Source organism: Pavona decussata, unplaced genomic scaffold (genome assembly GCF_977016875.1).
Source record: "Pavona decussata unplaced genomic scaffold, jaPavDecu1.1 SCAFFOLD_174, whole genome shotgun sequence".
NCBI classification, from domain to species: Eukaryota; Metazoa; Cnidaria; class Anthozoa; order Scleractinia; family Agariciidae; genus Pavona; species Pavona decussata.
In genome coordinates, this window is record NW_028145585.1 from 228811 (window position 1) to 255000 (window position 26190).

Here is a 26190-nt window from a genome sequence, read left to right on the forward strand (position 1 = left end):
ATTGAAGCGTTCGGGATCTTATTTAAAAACAGATTTGAATTTCTTTAACAGCGCCTTCCCCTCTCTATATTAAATGACCGGGCCCTATAGAGTGTTTTCATTCACGTGACTACTGGCCGTATTGGTTTACTAAAACAAAAGAAAGTATTTGCATAAAAATAGAGTTTCAATTCCCAGAGGTTTAGTTTGGGACACCAACATGGCCGCCATTTCTTTGTTTTGGGACACCAACATGGCCGTTGTGACGTCATGTGAAAACCCTCTATACTGCAAACAAAACTGCTCAGTCCATTGGAATAGCAAGTGGTCTAAAGTGCGTGAAAATACTTACGGTGGGTATGGGAAAACGGGAAAAGAGGGATCTGTGATTCTTGTATTTTTTTTTTCTCCCTGATTCGCGCTTTCGCTGCGAAGCGTTACTTAATGAGAAGGCTACTAAGTGCAAATCACTCCCTTTCAAGCCCCAGCAGGAATCTGTCCTGTCAAAAATCAGTGTTTTGCACTCATTGTTCAGACGGCATTTCAGAGAATAAAGGAGACAACGTTAACCCCTTTGGAAGGAATTGCAAAAGTTGTGGAAGTAACTTTCTCGTTCTCATTTATGATAAAGCTCGGCTGGGAGGAAGAGAAATCACTCTTTCAAAATGACAAGTGAAGGTTGAGATAAAACCTGAGTAGGGTTGATTCGAGTCAACCGTGAGAAATAAGGATACAGTTTTAAACATTTAAAAATACATGTTTAAATCTTTATACCTCTGAAGATAGATTGACAAGTTGACATTAGACTCGTGGAACAGTCTTTATTTGTAGTTTTCATGATTACAACGTTCTTCCCATTAGTCTTACATTATACTTTCGTACTTCTAAACTCTTTTGAGTATTTCTTATGAATTACGTTTCTACGGTTTCGCACGATCAGTTTAATTAAGTTACGCCGTCTGGAGCTGATTCCATACCTGTAAAAATGCAAACAAGAAGATATGAGCTTTCTTTCAGTTGTCGAGACTAAAATGAAAGCAAGCAAGAAAATGGATGTTATTTGGTTGGCAACAATCAGAACTCTAAATGGAAAAATTAAAGATGAATAGAAGGAGTTCGGTAATTTTGATCACTTGTTCGGTACAAACACATTGTGAACAATTCAATGAAACTAAATATACAATCAACTCTCTCATAGCGACCACTTCTCGTAAGCGACCACCTCCCGTAAGCGACCACTTCGTAAATAACCGTTTTGATTCTCAGTTAAATACTGTTTCAAGAGCTCTCTCGTAAGCGACCACCACTCAAATTTCTTAAGGGACCGCGACCACTTTTTAGGCCAGAAATTTGACATCTCCTTTTGTTTTCTGTTTCCTGTAAGTGTCAACCCAACATAATCACGTCTGATCGTTAGTAAATCATCACTCAGAAGTAACAAAAGTTCAATTTAAAATCACGCTACCCTGGACTGCTGACAGATAATAACACTTTACAGACAGAGAAGATGGCTATAATTAGATTTGTAGGTAAACGGGAATTGGTACAGTGATCTGTTACACAAAGTTTCGTCAGAAGAATGAATAGATGTGAAAAAATCAAATAAATTAGTTTCTTTTTGGCTAATTGTAGCTGCTAAGGTAATATTTTCATGTAATTAATTTATCAATCCAGTGTTAGGCTTATTTTGTTGATCTTTCCCGTAAGCGACCACCTCCCGTAAGCGACCACTTTGTCGTGCCCCAAGGGTGGTCGCTTACGAGAGAGTTGACTGTATTTTATTTGGCCATATCGAGATGAAAAGTTTAAAAGCAAGCCATTTATTAATAGCAATATTGCATTACAGACGGAGGAATGTCTACACTGAATTTAACATTCTTTGAGACTTTTGCACTGAAATGAAATTTCGGAGGAGGAGGGGGTGGGGAGGGAAGGGAGATAAACGCCAACTCCCTCCACAGGGCTCCATGAAGTGCGGTTTTTTATGCCGGGTTTTCAAGAAGATTTTAATAGCCGTTTAATTTCCCATCCCAAAGTGTGTCCTAAAATCAGAGTACGACTGAATAGCTCGAGGTCTAATAAGTACAAAATGAAAAAAAACAAAAAAAAACAAAACAAACAAACAAACGAAAAAAAAAAAACAAAAAAACAAAAACAAAAACACTCCCCCCCCCCCCAAAAAAAAAAGAACGAGAACAATGTAATTGGGGTTCCTAAGGGAGGTGCATGAATCATTAGAACTTAGGTCGCACAAGTCTTACAAAATCTGCATTTCAGCATATTCTAGAGTCTGAATTTCAGTCTTGCAGGCATTTCATTCAGAAGGCCGTCAACAAAAAACACGAACTGAGATGAAACGTAAACTGTAAAATACTCGTCCCTATGTCGCTTACAAAAGGACATGGATTCTTTCATCCCTAGGACAGCAAGGCTCACCTCTCATATGTAGTAGATTTGATCTTCAAAAATTTGTCAACTACTTTTCATAACTGAATTCTATATATTTTTGTAAATCACTGCAGTTTTTTTATTTCAATAATAAAGTTATTATTAATAAGGTTTCTTTTGTAAGGTTTTTATTCTTTTATACCGTCTTGTCTCCTTTGAAGGACATAGATAATAACAATGGCTTTAAAAGATGTTAAATTTTAGCTGTGGTGTATTTGAAGATATATAAGATATATGACGTTATTATTGTTTTGCGATGGTTACCCAACGCTAGGCTGACTTGCTTTATTGGACTGAGTCACTTGATTTGACATATCGTACATGGCAAATTGAAATATAGTCAGGCCATGACATGCTTATGAACACTACAGGCGAGCCACCTTATTCCCGTCTTGTAAGATATCACAGGCTATCTACTAAGGGTAAACATTGCAATAAAGCAAAGGCCCAGGGGAGTGTTCCATAGACATTCTTTGCGCTGGTAACATGGTGAGGCCTGTAATATGTAAATTCGAGGGTTAAAGAGAAATCTTCCGTGTTTTAGAATTATCCCGCATTAGAATAAGTCATTATAATTACCTCGTCTCATGGAACGGTGACAAGTTAATCTGAAAGAGAAGAGGAAAAAATTATTTTTAGAAGAAAACGCTTCCGTTCAAAATAAATTTGGTCACTCTTAATTGATTAGTAATTGCGTTCGACGAGGAAAGAACGCTCTCCTAATTGCATTTGGAGTTGAGATTGTATGGGAAAGTCAACGAATGAATGAATCTTGGGATCTGGCATCCCCCGCAGATTTTGCAAAAGCGGATGACATTACCACCAACTTGGAAAAGGAGATCATCGAACGTACTTCCTAATCTTTGATTATTACCAGTACCATGCAAAGTTTATTGTGTGTCACACTTCGGTTTCTAGTTTGTTTGATCGAAAGGTGAGAGTGCAATCCTGGGCGAGATTTGTAGAGGGCATTTAATAATAATAATAATAATAATAATAATAATAATAATAATAATAATAATAATAATAATAATAATAATAATAATAATAATAATAATAAGTATGGTTATCTAGTAAATGGACCAAAGAGCTTGCTGATTGTCAAGTCGGACGTACTCGCAGTTGAGGCAAAGAAGGTGTTTGGAGATGAGGTTAATATTACAACTGAAGGTCAGCGCCACTTAGGGGCCGTCATCGGATCTCAAGAGTTCAAAGATCAATGTTGTCGGGAAAAGGTCCTTGGATGGAAAGGAGAACTCGAAGCCCTATCTGAGATAGCAAGGAGCCAGCCTCATGCAACCTACACTGTTTTCACGAAGGGTTACAAATACAAGTTTACCTATTTCATGCGCACAATAGAGTCGTTTGAAGATTACGTTGACCCTATTCAAGAGGCCATTGACGACTTACTCCTCCCAAAACTATTCGGTCAAACGGAGCCCCTCCCTAGCAATCTGCCTCAGCTTGTTACTTTGACACCCGCTCAAGGAGGGCTTAGCGTACCTGACTTACGGTTTGAAGCTCCACAGCAGTTTGCTGCTTCTACGACAATAACAGCATCGCACGTAGATTCCATTACCAAACAGAGCACTTTCATGGTGGCAGGCGAGAGGTCCACGGAGGAGTTAAAAAGACAACATCAAGCTTCAAAAATTGCGTCGGTGAAATCGAGAATGGAAAGTATTGATTCCACTCTACCCTCGGATCTGCTGCGGTCAGTTAACCAATCCAGAGACAAGGGTGCGAGCTCGTGGCTTACCGCAGTACCTCTTGTCGATCAAGGCTTAGTGCTGAATAAACAAGAATTCAGAGACTCTCTGCGTTTAAGGTATAAAGTTCCCCTGTCTGATTTACCAAGCAAGTGTGTTTGTGGGGAGAAGTATACCGTACGCCATGCCCTGTCATGCAAAAAGGGAGGGTTCGTGGCGCAGAGACACGATGACGTTCGCAACCTACTAACCTCTTTTCTTGGTACGGTTTGCATCAACGTTGAAGTCGAACCACAACTGCAACCTCTAGACAATGAGCGATTTAACCTCAGAAGCGCGGTGACAAGTCCGGAGGCAAGACTGGACATGAAGGCAGGGGGCTTTTGGTCTCGAGGAGTCACAGCATTTTTCGATGTCAGAGTAACGGATGTTAACTCCAAGTGTAACCAGGGAAAAGCAACATCGACAATCTTTAAAGAGCAGGAGAAGGAGAAAAAGGGGAAGTACCAACAGAGGGTGCTGGACGTTGAAATGGGATCTTTCACTCCCTTAGTTTTTGGAACCAACGGTGGGATGGGAGCCGACTTTCTCAAACGCCTAGCCGAGAAGCTCTCAGAAAAGAATGAGGACCCTTATCACATTACTATCACTTGTGTTAGAACATTGCTTTCTTTTGAGATTTTAAGGTCGGTACACACATGCCTAGGAGGCTCCAGGACACCTTTCCACAGAATTCCACAAGGGGATTTCATCGATGACTGTTGCCCAAACGCTGGCCAAGCGTGTGTCCGTTGATTTTCTGTGAATTGTTTTTTTAGAATTGAAACTTTTGACTTGTAAATAGTTTGGAATATGTTGATTAAGATGTTGTTTTTTTTATTATTTTTATTATTATTATGACATTTGTATCTTCTTTAGAAAAGTTTTGTGCTTGAAAATTAGTCTCGAAATCGGAATGAATTGTAAATAGGTTTTAATAGTTCTTTTCTTAACTTTTAACTTGTAAATAACAATTTCAGCTGCTTGGTATATGTTAATAAAGATTTATTATTTTTATTATTATTGAAAATTTATTTTTAATTTATTTTTAATTTATTTTTAATAATAATAATAATAATAATAATAATAATAATAATAATAATAATATTCCAAGCAAAATTGATATTTACAAGTTAAAAGTAGAAAAAAGAGCTATTAAAACCTATTTACAATTCAATATTTAAAATTCATTTCGATTAAAAAAAAGCGACTATCTCCAAGCACAACAGATTAATAATAATAATAATAATAATAATAATAATAATAATAATAATTATAATAATAATAATAATAGTAATTGTTTTTTTCAAATGATCAGGCCACTGGACCTAGTTACATTAGAGGTTCCATGGTTTTCGAAGACTCAGCCTAAGCCTATGTACGAGAATGAGAGGGCGATAGCATATTGGGACATTCCCCTGTATGCAGATAACACGCACGTAAAGGCGAATAGGATCGACGCCACCATCGTGGACAAGGAGAATAAGGAAGTATCGGTGATAGAGATGAGCTGCCCTTGGGTTGAAATCAGGGAGGAGAAAGATGCCAAGAAGACAACAAAGTACGGGCCATTACGCTGGGAGCTCGAGCAGAGATATCCTGAATATCGTGTGAGACAGTTCAATGTTATTGTGGATGTACTCGGAGGTTACTCAAGAGATGTCAGGAAGGCACTTAAAGAGCTAGTGGGAGATAAAAGCGACACAATGGCTCTGCAGATACAGAAATCAGTTATCACAAGCTCACTCAACATTGCCAGGCGCTTTAAGCTTTTAAAATAATGGACATTAAGCGTTCCATTACACTTTTATTTTTATTTATTTTTTAAGTGTTTTCTCTCGCGATGAACAAAACTTTTAGTATTTAGATTGAGGATTTTATGGATGGTAAATAGTTTTAGAATTTAACTTCTAGGATTTTTATGATTAGAAGTTCGGAGTTTAATTGTATGGACTTTGGTCGTTACATTGATTGGCTACGGCTGGCCGCCCAATCATTGTTTAGGTAATCTGGGCATCCAGAAGTTTTTACTGCTATAATAATAATAATAATAATAATAATAATAATAATAATAATAATAATAATAATAATAATAATAATAATAATAATAATAATAATGATGATGATAATAATAATAATAATAATAATAATAATAATAATAATAGGCAATAAGCAGGAGATCAGAGACTCGCTACGCTTGCCTTATGACTTGCCCTTAGTCGATTTACCAAGTCATTGCATATGCAGGGATAAATTCACTGTTAGTCACGCCCTTGTAAAAAGAAGGGGGGGGGGGGGGGGGGGGGTTGTAGCGCAGAGACATGACGGTGTACGGAACTTATTAACGACATTCATCGACAAGATCTGCAATAATGTCGAAATAGAACCACGCCTTCAACCCCTGGACAACGAGCGATTTTATTTGAGGAGCGCTGTTACAAGTTCTGAGGCAAGATTGGACATCAAATCGGGAGGTTTCTGGGCAAGAGGTGTTACGGCATTTTTTGATGTTAGAGTTACGCACGTCAACTCCAAATGTTACCAGAGAAAGCCAACATCGGAAGTGTTCAAAGAGCAAGAAGAAGAGAAGAAGCGCAAGTACCAGCAGTTGCTGTTAGATGTAAAAATGGTTTCGTTTACGCCTTTAGTGTTTGGAACCAATGGCGGAATGGGAAACGAGTGTCAGCAGTTCTTAAAGCATCTCGCAGACAAGATAGCTCAGAAAGACACCGAGCCTTATCATGTTGTAATCACTTGGCTCAGGACACAGATCTCGTTTGAACTCTTAAGATCGGTACATGCATGCGTCAGAGGTTCACGAACGCCCTTTCGTAGCAAGATAGAGCAATCATTAGAAATAAATGTTGCTAGTGCGGATATCTGAAATACGTGTCTATATGCTTTTATACTTAGGGCTTTTTTATGGACACTGGTTTAGCCGTCATGAGTATAACTCGAGAGCAGTACTGTCTCCTCGTACCAAGGTGCGAATCAAGATATATGAAAGATTCTCTCTCACATAGAGGCTCATCCTCATGGAATTTTGTTAATTACAACGACAAGGAGGCAGCGGCGTCCCCGAACTTTAACTATCTCAGAAAGCGGGTCAGCGCTGAGAACTTTTTTAAAGATTTTAAGTGTAACTGCACATCTGCATCAACCACACGATATAAACAACAGAATTTTGTCTACTATGAACTATTATCATACCTGACATATTCTAATGTAAAGTAGATTAGGTTAGTTTAGAAGTAAACACACGACCCCACAAGCTAACAGCCTTAACTATCATCGTGTTTAAATAAAGATTATGTATGTATGTATGTCTTTATTTTATAGAATTTTGAACTTTTATTATTAATTATATCTTTTTCCTCTTCTTTTATTTATTTAGCTTTGTCCAATATGGACAGGGATACCGCAACAGCTAAGGCCAATTACTGCGGACCCGGGATATACGGAATATACGTACAGAAACCAGACCACAACACCGGGAACTACGTCCCCTACTCTTTGCGAACAGTGAGTGGGTTCTTTAACGTCCCACAGAGTTATTTACAAACAAGGTTTGTGAGACGGGGCCTACGGTTTATCGTCCTTATCCGAGAAGACTAGAAAGTCTAACCATTTGCAGATGTCAGAGCAAAGGCAGCACTTTCTCTTCAGTTATTTAAAGACCCTGAGTGGTGGTCCGGCCGGGGTTTGAACCCGCGACCTCCCACACGGTAGTCCGGCACTCTACCAACTGAGCTAACCGGTCGGCGGTTTTTTATGTATCTTTTATCTATATTTTAGAATTTGTAAATGAAGTGTTTTTACAATTTGCTTGGTATATGTTAATAAAGAGATTATTATTTATTATAATAATAATGATAATGATAATGATAATGATAATGATAATAATAATGATAATGATAATGATAATGATAATGATAATGATAATGATAATGATAATAATAATAATAATAATTAATAGCGCATTACATAAAAATCATGGAAAATTAATAAATATATTAAGAATTTACATATGTTGTTTAACAGCCTCAGCTCCAAGCCAGTGGTAACTTCCTAGGTAGACGATATTCGGGCTCGTCACGTATCCTCCATCCTCTCCCCCCTCCCCTCCCCCCCCCCCCCCCCACCCCACGAGCGTTCGTGGGGAGGAATGCGTAATGTATACTTACCTCTAACCCAGACATGCACAGGATATCCCAAATCGTTACTGTTAGTGTAAGGTTCCACCTTTGAAGGATCTGTGCACTGGAAGCATGCTTTGATGCCTCCCGACCAGTACTCAACAGCCACGCATTCGCGATCTTTTTGGTCAGCACAAAGGCGTTGGCATCTTTCCAGGGTTATATCGGTGAACCATTCTATGAGATCTCTCCCGCTAGTAGTGCACCATTCAGTCCCTGCACCGTATGAAAGCCACCCTGAGGATCAAATTGGACATGCGATTCGTTTAATTCTTATGACAAATTTCACTTGTGAAATATTTGCAAAGATTCTTTATCCGAAATGTAATAACAAGACATAGAACTTTATTTCCAAGACGTTCACATTCGCCAACTGAGGGAATGATCAGCGACACTATAACTTACAAACGGTTGAGTGACTAAGGAACGAATTAGTCAGAAACTACTATTCTGATGGCACGATTGAGAGGTTTTAGTATTCTCAAGGGACAGTTTTGAGTATTTAATGTTTTAGCGGGAAATATTAATCATACTAGCTCAGTCAGTCTTCCTGTTTGTTGCTTTAAAATTTAGTTAATTTTTTTTTTATGGAGTTATGGGTTTATTTGCATCTCTTCATCGAGGTTCCGTGCCGCTGCATTAGATGGGGAATACGTTTCCCACATATTTTTTGGCCACATCTGAAGAGTAGTTTTTTAGTAGTTTTTAGTATCTGGCTCGGTACACTTAATTTTTCAAGCTTTTCAAGTTAGACTTAATAGCATATTGTATGTTGTAATAAGTCAATAGGACACATTGTTGTTGTCGGATGACTGACTGACCATTCCTCAATAAACTGTATTCACATTGAATGGCTCGTGATAGTGTAGTCAGAATAGATTCCGCAAACCAGAGCTTAGACAATGGCAATAACATCACCAAAAAAACAAAAGCCGCCTTAAATTTTTTGTTTGGCCTAAATCAATTTTGTCAGAACTGAAAAACAAGTTTGAGACTCAGGCAACCCCCAACCCCTAAGCAGAGAAATTTAGAAGTGACAGTATAATTCACCACTGAAATTATCATCAAAGTTCAATGGATTTAGTATGGTTTTCAACTGACTCTATTAATCATGCCGGTGAAGGCGTTTTTTAGTGGTATGAGGTGAAATCGCTATCTGTGTGACGTCCAAAATGCGTTTTCAAAAATCTTCGAAAAGTTCAATTCACCGACGTAAATCGTCAAATACAGCGCCTTTATCCTCATTAATGATATGCGTAATTTCTATTCAAAGTTACTAAGCTATGTCTTCACTCAGGTGATCTATTCCCTTTAATTGAATGATTGTCTTTAACAAAGAAGCAAGCACAAAACAAAAAAAAAAAGCAAAAACATAAACACCCCTTTATCACGAACTGCTCATCATGCATAACGCGAGCATTTTTAAGACTCCAAGGATGCCGTCCGGTAACTACTTCACATCAACTTTCTGTGGTAGCGATAACATTGGTAATTGCTCAACAAACTAAATCTTTCCTGCCTTTTATCTGATAAAGGCCAATTCGTACTATATATTGAATTTTACTTTAACAGTTCAACAGTAGGCGGAATGTATGCAAGGAGACAAAACTATTCATATGGTACTTACGATTCGACTGCATTCTCCTCTCGGGTTCTAGGTAAGGGCGTTGCTCGTCTTTAGCTCCATTGACTAGCTTTCGTATCATCTGTTTGTGTTTAGGCTCTAGATTTTCGTCCCCACTGACTCCTGCAACGACTGGCGGTGCCTTATTTCCAACCAGTGGATCTAAAGAAAGAACAGAGACCAAAATATATTCCCCCTGTACTGAGTGTTTTGTTTTATCAGTTGATTTGATAAGGTATATTTTCCACGGTAATGAGATAGAAAGGCCAATTTACCATATCAAAACCATTCAGTGAAATCAAATATTCGTTTTCGCTCCCCGAAAGAGCTAAGTATATCACATTGCTTTCATTTCATTATTGGCTTCGTTCCAATTTAATGAGCTTTGTGAATAAAATGTTACGGAAAAGTACTGGATTCAAGCTTAGCAGACGATTCTAAATACTTTGTCGGTTTTCAGTTGCGTTCTAGTTTGCTATAATTGCGAATAGAGCCGGGTACGTATTGTTTTTTTATTATAACACGCAGTGAACTGACAGAAAAGGCACAAAACATCGAGAGAGGCAACAGTTAACGTTTCTGCGATGAATAACTGTCAGTATATACCTTTACGAGTTGCATAACCACGACCACTGACATTTTACTTTCATTTATTTGCTTTACGTTTTTCACGATAATAAAGATACCATTCACGCTTCAAGCGCCTGTTTGGTATTCAGGCTTCAATTTTACAAACACTTGAAGCAAAATTCAGTTTGTCACAGTTAGCCCTACAACTATGCCACGCGCCGTTAACTATAAGAGTGGAAGAATAAAAAAGTTTCTCCTGGAAGATGTGACAATGAAAGAGGTTATTTGATCACTTGATAAGTCGCTATTAAAGGCAGTTCAGGCAGCGACCAACACCCAGCTGACGATAGCTCTGCTTCGTATGCGACAAAAAGAGTAAACTGAGTTGTCAATGCAGTTGGCAGGTAATATTGTCACCGAATTTCTTAGGTAAGCTAAGTGGATTCCTCTCCCTTCCAAGCTGAGCGCCAGAAAGCTCATGACGTGTACGAGCTATGATCACAAGAATCGTTTTTCACCTCTAGCTATAGTTCATCATAGAGAGGAAAAGAACGCACTTTGAAAGTAATTTTCCATCAAATTTATTGTCTTTCACGGCCAATTCGAGACTGAAGTGAATTACGCTATATTGTGTCAGAAAAATACAGAATCTATGTAACCAGCTTAATAAATAAACTGCTATGGACGATAATTGGAATCGCCATTGTTTACTGTAGCAACAAAGTATTAGAAAGAGCCTGACCAATTCCTTAAATTGCCGCGGAAATAGAAGCTCGTGCTGAAAATCTTCTACATTAACATTGGATTCATCCTTTTATAATGCACTTATTTTTTACTATAGCTACTTGTACTTTGAAATTTCTCTTTCAGTCTAAATAGTATCCGTAAGAAAACTGAATCAGTTTTTTTTCTTAACCTTAATTACTACCTGTGATTAGATTGTTAATGTTTTCTTCACATCTGAAAAATACTTCATCGCTTTTTAGTTGTGTTCCAGTTTTGCTATAAATGCGAATGGGGCCAGGGGACGGATATTTTTTTTTATTTAAAAGCTCTTGTATGGCACATATGGAAAAATTACCCTCCTTCGTGAACTGACAGAATACGCACAAACAGCCGAGAGATGTAAACGGTTTTGCAAGGAAAATTGCGTTTTAATATTGGTTCTACTTCCAACCGCGTTAAATAACTGTCGGTATATCCTTTTACGAGTTACATGATCATGGCCACTGACGTTTTACTTTCATTTATTTACTTCAGGTTTTTCAAGAAAAGAGAAATGTCTATTCACGCTTTACGCCTGTTTGGTTCTCAGGCCTCAATTCAAAAACACTTGAAGTGACATTTATCACAGTTAGCCCAGAAGCTGCGCCACACGCCGTTAAATAAACGAGTGTAAGCGTTAAAAAGTTTCTCCTAGAAGATGTGATAATGAATTAGGTTATTTGATCATTTGATAAGGCGCCATGGAAGCCAGTTTAGGGTGCGACCAACGCCCAGCTGAGAATAGCCGTGCTTCGTATGTGACAAAATTGAAAGCACGAAAAACGTCAAACCTTACCGTTGGAATTCAACGATACGCTTAACACTATTCCTGCCAAGAAAGGAACAAGGAGACAGCCAAACCACTTCATGTCTCGTGTTGTGCAAGCCGTTTAGTGAGTTTACTTCGCTGCACTGCAGTCTTCCCACAAACGAGTTTAGTAATTAATGTCGATTGGATAGTCAGCATTAATGTCGAAGCTGAATAATACTAAACTTCATTGGAAATATAACGTCTAACCAATCATGGACTTGCATGTCAAAACAGAGGCAATGTAGGTAATATTGTCACCGAACCTGTCAGGTGAGCTCACGGGATTCCTTTCCATTGCGAGCACCAGAAACGGCTTATGAAGTCTACGAGCTATGATCACAAAAATCGTTTTTTCACGCCTGGCTATAATTCATCATAAAGGAGAAAAGAATGCAGTTTGGAAGTAATTTTCCCGATTAAATTGGTTGCCGTGGACAGCCAATTTGAGAGGTGAATCCTGTTATATTGTGTCCGAAAATGAGCGATTCTATGTAACCAGCTTAATAAACAAAAATGCTATGGACAATAATTGGAATCTCCGTCTTTTACTTTAGCAGCAAAGTATAATTGGAAAGAGCCTAATCAGCGCTTTAAATTGCCGTGGAAATAGAAGTTCATGTTGAAGAAACACATACATAAACACTGGACAAAAAATGATAGTGATAATATACACTCAGTTGTGAATTGATAGAATACGCTCAAACCACCGAGAGAAGTTAACGATTTTGCAAGGAAAATTCCGTTTTAATCTTGGTTCTTCCTATCGCATTTAATAACTGTAGGTTTATGTCTTTAATAGCTGCATGCATGACCACTGAAATTTTGCTTTCATTTCCTTACTGCAGGTTTTTCAGGAAAAGAGAAATTTCCATTCATGCTTCACACCTGTTTGTTATTCAGGCGTCAATTTAAAAACACTTGAGCGGCATTTATTACAGTTAGCCCAGAAGCTGCGCCACACGCCGTTAAATAAACCAGTGGAAGAAAGTTTTCCCTCGAAGATGTGATAATGAATTACGTTATTTGATCATTTGATAAGGCGCCATAGAAGCCAGTTTAGGGTGTGACCAACACCCAGCTGAGAATAGCTGCGCTTCGTTTGTGACAAAAATTAAAGGCATGAAAAACATCAAACCTTACCGTTGGAATTCAACGATGCGCTAAACACTATTGTTGCCAAGAAAGGAACAAGGAGACAGCCAAACCACTTCATGTCGCGTGTTGTGCAAGCCGTTTAGTGAGTTTACTTCTCTGCACTCAGTCTTGCCACAAACGAGTTTGGTAATTAATGCCGATTGGATGGTCAGCATTAATGTCGAAACTGAATAATACTAAACTTCATTGGAAATATAACGTCTAACCAATCAGCTATTTTATGTAACCAGCTTAATAAACAAAAATGCTATGGACAATAATTGGAATCTCCGTCTTTTACTTTAGCAGCAAAGTATAATTGGAAAGAGCCTAATCAGCGATCTAAACTGCCGTGGAAAGAAAAGTTCATGTTGAAGAAACACATACATAAACACTGGACAAAAAATGATAGTGATAATATACTATTTGAGAGGTGAATCCTGTTATATTGTATTCGAAAATGAGCGATTTTATGTAACCAGCTTAATAAACAAAAATGCTATGGACAATAATTGGAATCTCCGTCTTTTACTTTAGCAGCAAAGTATAATTGGAAAGAGCCTAATCAGCGCTTTAAATTGCCGTGGAAATAGAAGTTCATGTTGAAGAAACGCATACATAACCACTGGACAAAAAATGATAGTGATAATATACACTCAGTTGTGAATTGATAGAATACGCTCAAACCACCGAGAGAAGTTAACGATTTTGCAAGGAATATTCCGTTTTAATCTTGGTTCTTCCTATCGCATTTAATAACTGTAGGTTTATGCCTTTAATAGCTGCATGCATGACCACTGAAATTTTGCTTTCATTTCCTTACTGCAGGTTTTTCAGGAAAAGAGAAATTTCCATTCATGCTTCACACCTGTTTGTTATTCAGGCGTCAATTTAAAAACACTTGAGCGGCATTTATTACAGTTAGCCCAGAAGCTGCGCCACACGCCGTTAAATAAACCAGTGGAAGAAAGTTTTCCCTCGAAGATGTGATAATGAATTACGTTATTTGATCATTTGATAAGGCGCCATAGAAGCCAGTTTAGGGTGTGACCAACACCCAGCTGAGAATAGCTGCGCTTCGTTTGTGACAAAAATTAAAGGCATGAAGAACATCAAACCTTACCGTTGGAATTCAACGATGCGCTAAACACTATTGTTGCCAAGAAAGGAACAAGGAGACAGCCAAACCACTTCATGTCGCGTGTTGTGCAAGCCGTTTAGTGAGTTTACTTCTCTGCACTACAGTCTTGCCACAAACGAGTTTGGTAATTAATGCCGATTGGATGGTCAGCATTAATGTCGAAACTGAATAATACTAAACTTCATTGGAAATATAACGTCTAACCAATCATGGACTTGCATGTCAAAACAGAGGCAATGTAGGTAATATTGTCACCGAACCTGTTAGGTGAGCTCACGGGATTCCTTTCCATTGCGAGCACCAGAAACGGCTTATGACGTCTACGAGCTATGATCACAAGAATCGTTTTTTCACGCCTGGCTATAATTCATCATAGAGAAGAAAAGAATACAGTTTGGAAGTAATTTTCCATTAAATTGGTTGCCGTGGACAACCAATTCGAGAAGTGAATCCTGTTATATTGTGTCCGAAAATGAGCTATTTTATGTAACCAGCTTAATAAACAAAAATGCTATGGACAATAATTGGAATCTCCGTCTTTTACTTTAGCAGCAAAGTATAATTGGAAAGAGCCTAATCAGCGCTCTAAATTGCCGTGGAAAGAAAAGTTCATGTTGAAGAAACACATACATAAACACTGGACAAAAAATGATAGTGATAATATACTATTTGAGAGGTGAATCCTGTTATATTGTATTCGAAAATGAGCGATTTTATGTAACCAGCTTAATAAACAAAAATGCTATGGACAATAATTGGAATCTCCGTCTTTTACTTTAGCAGCAAAGTATAATTGGAAAGAGCCTAATCAGCGCTTTAAATTGCCGTGGAAATAGAAGTTCATGTTGAAGAAACGCATACATAACCACTGGACAAAAAATGATAGTGATAATATACACTCAGTTGTGAATTGATAGAATACGCTCAAACCACCGAGAGAAGTTAACGATTTTGCAAGGAATATTCCGTTTTAATCTTGGTTCTTCCTATCGCATTTAATAACTGTAGGTTTATGCCTTTAATAGCTGCATGCATGACCACTGAAATTTTGCTTTCATTTCCTTACTGCAGGTTTTTCAGGAAAAGAGAAATTTCCATTCATGCTTCACACCTGTTTGTTATTCAGGCGTCAATTTAAAAACACTTGAGCGGCATTTATTACAGTTAGCCCAGAAGCTGCGCCACCCGCCGTTAAATAAACCAGTGGAAGAAAGTTTTCCCTCGAAGATGTGATAATGAATTACGTTATTTGATCATTTGATAAGGCGCCATAGAAGCCAGTTTAGGGTGTGACCAACACCCAGCTGAGAATAGCTGCGCTTCGTTTGTGACAAAAATTAAAGGCATGAAAAACATCAAACCTTACCGTTGGAATTCAACGATGCGCTAAACACTATTGTTGCCAAGAAAGGAACAAGGAGACAGCCAAACCACTTCATGTCGCGTGTTGTGCAAGCCGTTTAGTGAGTTTACTTCTCTGCACTACAGTCTTGCCACAAACGAGTTTGGTAATTAATGCCGATTGGATGGTCAGCATTAATGTCGAAACTGAATAATACTAAACTTCATTGGAAATATAACGTCTAACCAATCATGGACTTGCATGTCAAAACAGAGGCAATGTAGGTAATATTGTCACCGAACCTGTTAGGTGAGCTCACGGGATTCCTTTCCATTGCGAGCACCAGAAACGGCTTATGACGTCTACGAGCTATGATCACAAGAATCGTTTTTTCACGCCTGGCTATAATTCATCATAGAGAAGAAAAGAATACAGTTTGGAAGTAATTTTCCATTAAATTGGTTGCCGTGGACAACCAATTCGAGAAGTGAATCCTGTTATATTGTGTCCGAAAATGAGCTATTTTATGTAACCAGCTTAATAAACAAAAATGCTATGGACAATAATTGGAATCTCCGTCTTTTACTTTAGCAGCAAAGTATAATTGGAAAGAGCCTAATCAGCGCTTTAAATTGCCGTGGAAATAGAAGTTCATGTTGAAGAAACGCATACATAACCACTGGACAAAAAATGATAGTGATAATATACACTCAGTTGTGAATTGATAGAATACGCTCAAACCACCGAGAAAAGTTAACGATTTTGCAAGGAATATTCCGTTTTAATCTTGGTTCTTCCTATCGCATTTAATAACTGTAAGTTTATGCCTTTAATAGCTGCATGCATGACCACTGAAGTTTTAAACTCATTTTCTTACTGCAGGTTTTGTCAGGAAAAGAGAAATTTCCATTCATGCTTCACACCTGTTTTTTACTCGGGCCTCAATTTAAAAACACTTGAGCGATATTTATCACAGTTAGCCCAGAAGCTGCGCCACACGTCGTTAAATAAACGAGTGGAAAAAAGTTTTTCCTTGAAGACATGATAATAAATTAGGTTATTTGATCATTGATAAGGCGCCATAGAACCCAGTTTAGGGTGTGACCAACGGCCAGTTGAGAATAGCTGTGCTTCGTATGTGACAAAATTGAAAGCACGAAAAACGTCAAACCTTACCGTTGGAATTCAACGATGCGCTGAACACTATTCCTGCCAAGAAAAGAACAAGGAGACAGCCAAACCACTTCATGTCGCGTGTTGTGCAAGCTGTTTAGTGAGTTTACTTCGGCACACTGCAGTCTTACCGCAAACAAGTTTGGTAATTAATGTCGATCGGATGGTCAGCATTAATGTCGAACACTTCATCAGTGGATATTTAATGTCTAACCAATCATGGACTTTTACGTCAAAACAGAGGCAACTCATATGTTAATGTTGTTAATACTGTCACCGGACCTGTCAGGTCTGCCCGGGGGATTCCTTTCCGTTGTGATCACCAGAAACGGCTTATGACGTCTACGAGCAATGATCACAAGAATCTTTTTTCATGCCTGGCTATAATTCATCATAGCAGAGAAAGGAACTCAGTTTGGAAGTAATTTTCTATTTTATTATATAAAATTTAGTGGTATACCGAGTGGTAGCAAATTGATAAAAACGCTATCCCGCCAGTGGCGATATCATTTTTATCCACACACGTGTGATATCATTTTTGACCAATCAGCTCGCAGTATTTTCGCGCGCTGTCAAGCACTTTGTGGTTTTCCGAAGGGTTTCCGCCGCTGCCGTTTGGTCTTTTGGGAGTTTTTGAGTTGGTCTTTTCGCGAGTCGAAGGTTTATTCTAAAATGGAGACAAGCTCAAGCACATTTGTTGAGATCACAGATAAGAAACTGATCGAATTCGTAGAAGAACAAGAAAATCCGAATACAAAGAGGAAAACTGCGTACGACGCCGAGTTGTGTGAGGGTAGTTGAAAGCAGCGATGAAAGCTAGGACGGTATGTTCAGATTTGCTTGTTACTGTAAGTCAAATTTCTAACCATATTTAATATGCCATTAGTTTATACTAGGGACCTACCTGTTTATCCGTTTTCTATTTATATAGATTTTATTTGTGGCCTTTTCGCTTAGTCTTACTTTGTATTGACATAACTCGGCCTGGTTTACCATTGATACTGACTGTAATCTTATGTACTCAATTCAAACCTTAGTTTTTGAAATAAAGAGCAAAGCATATTTTGCTGTATTATGAGTATTTTATATAATAAAAAGAAAATTACACGGTCGCTTGGAGATACGAAATTTCTCCTCTCATGTTGAAAAATATTTCACTCGTTCGCTGCGCTCACTCGTGAAATATTTTTCAACACTCGAAGAGAAATTTCGTATCTCCGCGCGGCCATGAAATATCCTCTATAAATTGATTGTTGTGGACGGCCAATTCTAGAAGTGAATCGTGTTATATTGTGTCCGAAAATGAGCGATTTTATGTAACCAGCTTAATAAACAAAAATACTATGGACAATAATTGGAATCTCCGTCTTTTACTTTAGCAGCAAAGTATAATTGGAAAGAGCCTAATCAGCGCTTTAAATTGCCGTGGAAATAGAAGTTCATGTTGAAGAAACGCATACATAACCACTGGACAAAAAATGATAGTGATAATATACACTCAGTTGTGAATTGATAGAATACGCTCAAACCACCGAGAGAAGTTAACCATTTTGCAAGGAAAATTCCGTTTTAATTTTGGTTCTTTTTACCGCGTTTAATAACTGTAGGTTTATGCCTTTAATAGCTGCATGCATGACCACTAGAATTTTAAAGTCATTTCCTTACTGCAGGTTTTTTCAGGAAAAGAAAAATTTCCATTCATGCTTCACACCTATTTGTTATTTAAGCGTCAATTTAAAAACACTTGAGCGACATTTATAATAGTAAGCCCAGAAGCTGCACCACACGCCGTTAAATAAACGATTGGAAGAAATTTTTTCGTTGAAGATGTGATAATGAATTAGGTTATTTGATCATTGATAAGGCGCCATAGAACCCAGTTTAGGGTGTGACCAACGGCCAGTTGAGAATAGCTGTGTTTCATATGTGACAAAATTGAAAGCACGAAAAACGTCAAACGTTACCGTTGGAATTCAACGATGCGCTGAACACTATTCCTGCCAAGAAAGGAACAACGAGACAGCCAAACCACTTCATGTCGCGTTTTGTGCAAGCCGTTTAGTGAGTTTACTTCGCCACTGCAGTCTTACCGCAAACGAGTTTGGTAATTAATGTCGATCGGATGGTCAGCATTAATGTCGAACCTGAATAATACTGCACTTCATCAGTGAATATTTAACGTCTAACCAATCATGGACTTTTACGTCAAAACAGAGGCAACTCATATGTTAATGTTGGCAATACTGTCACCGGACCTGTCAGGTCAGCCCAGGTATTCCTTTCCGTTGTGATCACCAGAAACGGCTTATGACGTCTACGAGCAATGATCAAAAGAATCGTTTTTCACGCCTGGCTAGTTCATCGTAGCGGAGAAAAGAACTCTGTTTGGAAGTAATTTTCCATTAAATTGTTCGCTGTGGACGGCCAATTCGAGAAGTGAATCGTGTTATATTGTGTCCGAAAATGAGCGATTTTATGTAACCAGCTTAATAAACAAAATGCTATGGACGATAATTAGAATCTCCATTGTTTAACCCAGGAGCAGCGCTTTAAATTGCCGTGGAAATAGAAGATAATGTTGAAGAAAGGTATACATTGACACTGGACAAAAAGTGATACTGATACTATACACTTATGATAGAGTTTGCTTTCTACTAATTTACGAAAATACGTAAAACTAAAAAGAAAGGCTTTCCTAAGTGTTGACGGATACTAGTTGACTTATTAAGAGGAACTTTAAGTTATGATGCGGCGAATTCCCGAAAAACTGCTTATTTAACTAGAAAAAAAATTACGGTAAAACAAAGCTGTATTGCTCTAGCATACATTTGTTGTAAACTTAATAATATGAAATAAATTTTTAATGACTGAACCAATAGATTAATTTCAATAGAAAACCTAAACTCTTTGGTTTACTAGATGATTGATGGACTTTTTGGTTCTCAAAAACTATAGACCAATACCACTTTTTATTTAAAAAATCGAAGCACGCCACAGACCGAATTTAGTATAAAAGCTTGTGCTGTCGATATGTTGGTTTGAATGTTCACTGAAAAAAATGAAAAAAAATTGCCTACACTGTAATGTCAATACCACGCAAAAGTAACTTAAGGAAGGCCGGTTTTCTAATATATCAAAGGCTCCTGTGCGCCAACTCGTGAATAGTGGTAACCGTAAAGCGATACTCGCATCAAACTACGAGGATTTGTGGACGCCAAACCGCATTGCGGGAATGCTTTATGTGTAAACAATTAAACAATTAAATCGTGCGCTCGTTTGGTGGTTTTGCGTGGTTGCCAATCGATAGAAGAGCGTCTAGTTTTTCTCCCAAGAACCTTTGTATTTTTTTCCTCGCGTCGAGTTGCTGCTGAATGAAACGATGCATGTGAACGATTTTGGTTGCCTAGCATATGCATGTGACCCAAACCTTGCTGTTTTTAGCATGGTAATACACTGTATTCCTTTTTGTGTTCAAACGACGGCTTTTTGTCGCGTTTTATATCATCGGAAGAAGCTTTCAATCTTGCTAAAGTTGCTATTTTGGCTTCATACAAGTGAGCGTAATTAATGCATCAAGCGTTTGCGATGATTGTCGCTAAAAACAATTAGCAAACTTTCTGTGTTTACATTTTTTCTGGTGAATCGATCTTATCGCTCACACTGGACCCCGAATGAAATTGATTGCAAAATTGAAGTTTTAGTTTCCTATTTTACCCTAAGCCTTTCACCTACGGAATTGCCCTGAATCTTTAAAGTTAATTGAACAGTTTGGATCACAACAAGGAGTCTTTGATAACGGTGCAATGGTAGACAACTACAGCTAGCGAATCATTGCAAACCCGAAGCTAGCAATAAGATGGCCGAACACGCCGAAGACCCAGAGACGGGCAGGAAAAGGTCGATTTACGCGAAAACTCACAGAGCTTACGAACTCAATCAATGATGACAAAGGGGAAGAGATCGTCGGAGCGGAATTATGATGATTTGACCGAAGCGTGGAGGAACGTAGAAACCAAGCACGACGCGTACACAATATTCCAAGAAGATCGCGAAGCACAAGCGAGTGAAGAATGGATTATGGAATTGCAACAGTCTTTCAGCGAAGCGATGGAGCAACACATTCGATATTTATCTGGTAAAGCGGCTAAGGAGATCGCTGCTAAACAAGAACTTGATCGGCAAGACCTGGCCAAAAGGGACTTCGATAAGACTCAGAAGATGACCGATCAAACATTCATAAAACGGAGCGCAGTTGAAGCAGTATTTAAGCCTTTGGTAGAGAGGCGCTTCACTTACTGAGCGCTAGCAACGGCGGCAAAGACTCAATCCCTGCACTAAGAATAGTTCAGCAAGCGTTAGAAGTATCATTGGCCGACTGCAAAGCAGCAAGCGACAAATACTTCGAGTTTCTGGACAGAGGAGAAGCGATGTTGGAAGTTGGATAGATTTCAGTTGTGCAGAAGCGATATGATCAGGTTATGGCCGAGATGGAGTCGCATGTTGCTAAAGTGGGCTCCAAGATTCGTAGCCAAAGTGTTGAAGCAAGACGGAGTAATCTTCGTTTGGAGAAGATCAAAATGCCGAAGTTCGACGGCGAATTAAGGTTACCCTATACCTTAAGAGGTGTCTCGCGTCCAAGCAATGTAGCGCCTCCGGTTTAAACTGTAGATACCTGAACCCTATATCAAATTAAAGCTTAAAGAGCTGGCTATCAAACTATACCAAGAATTTTGAAATAAAGTGAATTGTCGAATTTTTCACAACCTCTAAATGTGAGCGTCCGAATCACCTTTTGAAAGCTACAAGTCAAAGCGAATTTTATTTTTTGCTAATTTAATTTTATCCTCAGTTTCTGGACCCGAAGCGCTAAAAAAACGTGTCTGCGTTTTGCCATATTCAATAGCAATGAAAAGGTACAGAACATTTTCGTGACAGGATAAAAAAAAATGCGAAGTGATCGTACAAAAATCGCTCTCGGAGAAAAAATACTTCGAAAGAAAAAATTCGCAGACACGTTTTTGTTGTTTATGTGTTAAACTAGCTACTGTCCAAATTTGAAGGCAAACGAACAAATTCCCTTTGAGTTTTAGCTCTTTAAAGTGTCTCCTCCAAGTAAAAAAATTGATTTGAGAAAACAGTGCTAAAAATTCGGCAATTTATTTTGTTTCAAAATTCTTGGTATAGTTTGATAGCCAGCTCTACAAGCTTTAATTTGATTTATGGGTTTAGGTATCTACACTTTATTATAAACTGGACGCGCTTCATCGCCGCTACATCGCTTGGACGCGAGACACCTCTGAAGGTATAAGGTAACCTTAAGAGAATATCCGCGATTTAAAAAGGATTTCGAAATTCAAGTAATGCCAAGCTTAAACAGCGCCACCGCTCCTTATACATTACGATCTTGTTTTGGCAAGGAACCATTGGTCGTTGTGAAAGGAGTGGACGATGATATCACGGAAAAGTGGAAACGACTAGATGAAAAGTATGGCGACCCCACGAAAGAGGCCGACGCGATCATCGACAGCGTGCAACGAGTAAAGACCATCAAAGAAGGGGACGATAAAAGATTCATCGAATTCGTCGAGATCGTCGACAGCGGTTATCGAGACTTGCTGAGGATTAGGTTTGAGAAGGAAATTACCACAACCAGCTCCGTGAGTATAATTGTGAAAAAGCTACCTCCCAACATCAGGAGAGACTGGGCGAAACTGGTCAGCTCAGATACGAGTTCCGTCGACAAGAAAGACAAGTTTCAGCGAAGTTTCCCAGTCTTCTTAAATTTCTACTCAATCAGAAGAGAGCCATTAAGTACGATTCCGCAGATCTCCGGAAATCAGCTCAACAATCTGTCAACTACGCTAATGCAGTGGTCAAAGAAGTCGGCGAGAACGACCAGCAAGGCAGGGTATCAAATACCAGGTGTCTGTTCCACGATAACGCTGAACACGAGACTGGTGAATGCAGGTTGTACCTCTCCAAAACTTGGGAAGAACGGATGAATATGCTGAGAGAAAAACGCGTGTGTTGGTCCTGCCTAAAGATCGGACATCGCATACGCGACTGCCGAAAAAGAAAAGTTTGAGAGAGAAAATGGTTGCACCAGGACCCATCACAGAACAATACATGGCGGGAGCTCAGCGGCCAATGTCTCTTCGACGGTAAATACATGTAGTAGCCCCGCTGGCGATACTTGCCTACTCCAGCCGCAAAGGATCAAAACAAAGAAAGGATGGGCCAACGTTATGTGGGATAATGCAGCATCGCTATCTTTTATCACCAACAGCAAAGCAAACTACTGAGAACTTACGTGGCAGCAGAGTGGAACTGTCTATTGTCAAAGTCGGGGGCCAAACGGAAAAATTATTTCCCAGAAGTACGTGATACATCTGATCGATTTGGAAGGACGAGATGTTCAGTTTGAGGTTTATGGAATTGATAAGATTACAACCGACATCCGAAGTGTGAACGTTGATGACATAGTCCACTTTTTTAAGAACGTTTTACCCGATGAAATCACAAGGCAATCGGGAGCTGTCGATGTTTTAATTGGATATAGAAAAGCAGGTTATTACCCTGAACCCAAGCAAAAATCGGACCATCTGCTGTTATTGAAGAACAGATCTGGAAGGTGTATTGGTGGCACTCATGCGGCTTTCGGAGAAGCGGGTCACACTGTGCAAACGCCCGAGTACACCACGTGTCAGGGATCAAGAACGAAGACTTTTTCACCATCGAGAAGCTTGGGGTCGAGTGCACGCCCCGTGGTGGAGGGTGCAAATGTGGCAAATGTCCGCTCGGCGTAAAAAAAATTACAGTCTGAAGGAAGAAAAGGAGCTGCAGCTTATCGCAGAGAAAATCTAGAGTTCGATGACGTTGACAAGCGGTGGATCAACGCATATCCGTGGATTAAGGACCCCGTGGAGCAGTGCTGAATAAGCGCCTGAAACAGCTGATGGAAAGAGTCCCGATTTTAGTTCGCCAAGTGTTTCCACATTGTTGACTCACAGATAGTGCAAGCTATGGTCCGTAAGGAGTCCTATGGATTCAACATGTTTGCTACCACGCGCATTGGAGAGACCCAAGATGGAACGAATCCTCAAAACTGGTACTGGATTGCGAGTGGGCAGAACATCGCAGATTGGCTCACGCGAGGCAAGAGACCTGATGAGATCGACTATAACAGTCCATGGCAGAAAGGTCCAGATTTTCTCAAGTTACCAGAAACGGAATGGCCAGTAAGCAAAGAATGTAACTTGCAAGAACTGCCCCAGCAAATCACAATGGGCACGGCGGCTGAAGTTAAGTTAGAAGACTGCTTAGCGGCCAGGATCGACTTAAGCAAGTACTCTAGCTACATCAAGTTGATTCGAGCGACGGCGAGGGTGTTTGCAATGTTCCAGAATGATCAGAAGGTAAGCTTCAGAAATGCAGCCAAAGTACTTACGCCCGCAGATATCGCCAAAGTTGAGAAATTTTGGATTTTGAAAGCCCAGAAGTCCATGAGGCGAGATTTAGAAAGCGGAAAGTTAAAACGCATCTGCCCGAGGATTCGAAGTGACGGAGTGATAGGAGGTCGTATAAAAAGATGGGTAGAAATGAGTTATAATCAATGCGAAGTACCACTTCTACGCCAGAAGCACAACCTTTCTCGCTTGTATGCAAAGCACATACACGACCAAGGGCATGGTGGGGTATCAGCTACTGCCAACAAAGTTAAATCGAGATTTTGGATCATTGGACTACACAGAATAGTGAGGTCATTCAGGCACCACTGCATTGTGTGTACGAAACTGGACAAGAGGAGAGTCAAACAAGTAATGGGGCAATTCCCACACGAAAGATTGAAGCCAGCGCCGGCTTGGAACTGCACCGCCATCGATTTCTTTTGTCCCTTTAAAATCCGGGATGAGGGCAAGAAACGCACCATCGGTAAAGCCTATGGCGTCATCTTCAATTGCTTGGGTACACGGGCGGTCCACGTTGACTTCGCACCCGTCTACAGTACGGAGAAATTCTTGACGGTACTAAGGCGATTTGTATCTATGAGAGGATACCCAGCGAAATTGCTCTCAGATAATGGTACTCAGTTGAAAGCGCCAACGAGGAACTCCAGAAGATTTTTAAGACGTGGGATTGGTGCGCCGCATTTGGTGCGACAAAGGGACTGTAATGAGAATTCATTCTAGCCGATGTGCCTTGGCAAAATGGAGTTTCGGAATCACTCGTCAAGTCAGTCAAGAAAGCGATTACTTCGAATCCCGTTGAAGCCTGAATTTCTTTCAGGCTTCTAATTTCCAATTGCATAAATTGGAAAATTCACTGCGATGACCACTTCTCACTTTCATCTACATCCGCAGTTCATATATGAATCATTTCATATACTTTACATCATTTCACTCCTCTCACGGGAAAATGGGAACCCACAATTGACCTTGCTCCCAATGTGTGGCTTCATAGCTCAGTTGGTAGAGCATCGCACCGGTAACGCGGAGGTCACAGGTTCGAATCCCGTTGAAGCCTGAATTTTTTTGAGGCTTCTAATTTCCAATTGTATAAATTGGAAAATTCACTGCGATAATCACTTCTCACTTTCATCTGCATCCGCAGTTCATATACTTTACATCAAAGCGATTACTGTTGCAATTGGTGAGAGCACGCTAACCTTTTCCGAGCTGCAGACAGTATGCTATGAAGCCGCGACCCTGGTCAACGAGAGAACTTTAGGCAGACATCCACGATGCCAGAAGATGGAACGTATCTCTGCCCGAACGATCCCCCGTTTGGCCGATCCACATCTAGAGTACCCAGTGGTCCTTTCAGAGAGACAAGTAACCCAAGGCATCGCTGTGAACTCGTTCAGCGCGTCGTCGACGCCTTCTGAAAGAAGTGGACAAGATACTTCTTCCCGAACTTAATCGTTCATCAAAAGTGGCACCCCGCCCAACGCAACGTAATAGTGGGCGATGTGGTACCCATCTAAGACCCAAACCAGGTGCGCGGCAATTGGAGACTTGGCACTGTATCGTAAGTTCATCCGGGAAGTGACATAATAATCATAACCAATATACATAGTTTTACATAGTTTTACAAAGTAAACGTTAAAGGCATAAAAGTTAGATCATAAACATCTTGCTAACTAATTCTTTTAAAAATTAAAAATCGTATAAAAGTTATTCTAAAGGACTAATCGAGATATGATCTTTTAAAAAGGAGAGTCAATAATCCAAGCGACTAGTGACGAACGCGTGTATTAAGA

At 39.4% G+C, this 26190-nt stretch overlaps 4 protein-coding genes across 7 annotated transcripts in view; 2 read left to right on the top strand and 2 right to left on the bottom strand.

Moving 5' to 3' along the window:
- Window positions 1-785: 785 nt before the first annotated feature.
- On the bottom strand, window positions 786-19052 carry LOC146463817 (uncharacterized). 4 transcript variants are annotated; one of them, XM_085083856.1, is made up of 4 exons: window positions 18896-19052; window positions 9999-10157; window positions 8360-8608; window positions 786-985 (listed from the first exon to the last, which is right to left on the bottom strand). In XM_085083856.1, exons 1-4 carry the CDS (start codon window positions 18966-18968, stop codon window positions 930-932), a joined length of 537 nt encoding a protein of 178 aa, XP_084939982.1. In that variant the 5' UTR covers window positions 18969-19052; the 3' UTR covers window positions 786-929. The 4 variants fall into 4 exon arrangements, with proteins under 4 accessions (XP_084939982.1, XP_084939979.1, XP_084939981.1 ...); XM_085083853.1 differs by lacking the exon at window positions 18896-19052 and adding an exon at window positions 16935-17110; XM_085083855.1 differs by lacking the exon at window positions 18896-19052 and adding an exon at window positions 13282-13399.
- Window positions 786-26190, bottom strand: part of LOC146463818 (uncharacterized) — a 51431-nt gene continuing 26026 nt past the window's right edge. The window contains exon 5 of the mRNA XM_085083859.1: window positions 786-956. The gene's annotated coding sequence lies outside the window, so the exon portion shown is untranslated. The remainder of the gene's footprint in view (window positions 957-26190) is intronic.
- Window positions 3047-7409, top strand: LOC146463819 (uncharacterized). Its single transcript, XM_085084006.1, has 4 exons — window positions 3047-4704; window positions 5604-5736; window positions 6690-6969; window positions 7089-7409. The coding sequence occupies exons 1-4, from the start codon at window positions 3774-3776 to the stop codon at window positions 7407-7409; spliced, it is 1665 nt and encodes a 554-aa protein (XP_084940132.1). The 5' UTR covers window positions 3047-3773.
- Window positions 23954-25120, top strand: LOC146463820 (uncharacterized). The gene has a single exon (XM_085084016.1). The coding sequence runs from the start codon at window positions 23954-23956 to the stop codon at window positions 25118-25120; it is 1167 nt and encodes a 388-aa protein (XP_084940142.1).

Coding starts and splice junctions, on each gene's coding strand:
- LOC146463819 (XM_085084006.1), top strand. CDS start 3,774: ATGCGCACAATAGAGTCGTTTGAAGATTACGTTGACCCTATTCAAGAG. Junction 4,705..5,603: donor CTTAGTTTTTGGAACCAACG/GTGGGATGGGAG, acceptor CCCTGTATGCAG/ATAACACGCACGTAAAGGCG. Junction 5,737..6,689: donor GATGCCAAGAAGACAACAAA/GTACGGGCCATT, acceptor TTTTGATGTTAG/AGTTACGCACGTCAACTCCA.
- LOC146463817 (XM_085083856.1), bottom strand. CDS start 18,968: ATGAAGTGGTTTGGCTGTCTCGTTGTTCCTTTCTTGGCAGGAATAGTG. Junction 10,158..18,895: donor CGCATCGTTGAATTCCAACG/GTAACGTTTGAC, acceptor TTCTTTCTTTAG/ATCCACTGGTTGGAAATAAG. Junction 986..8,359: donor TGTGCATGTCTGGGTTAGAG/GTAAGTATACAT, acceptor ACTGAAAGAAAG/CTCATATCTTCTTGTTTGCA.
- LOC146463820 (XM_085084016.1), top strand. CDS start 23,954: ATGGTCCGTAAGGAGTCCTATGGATTCAACATGTTTGCTACCACGCGC.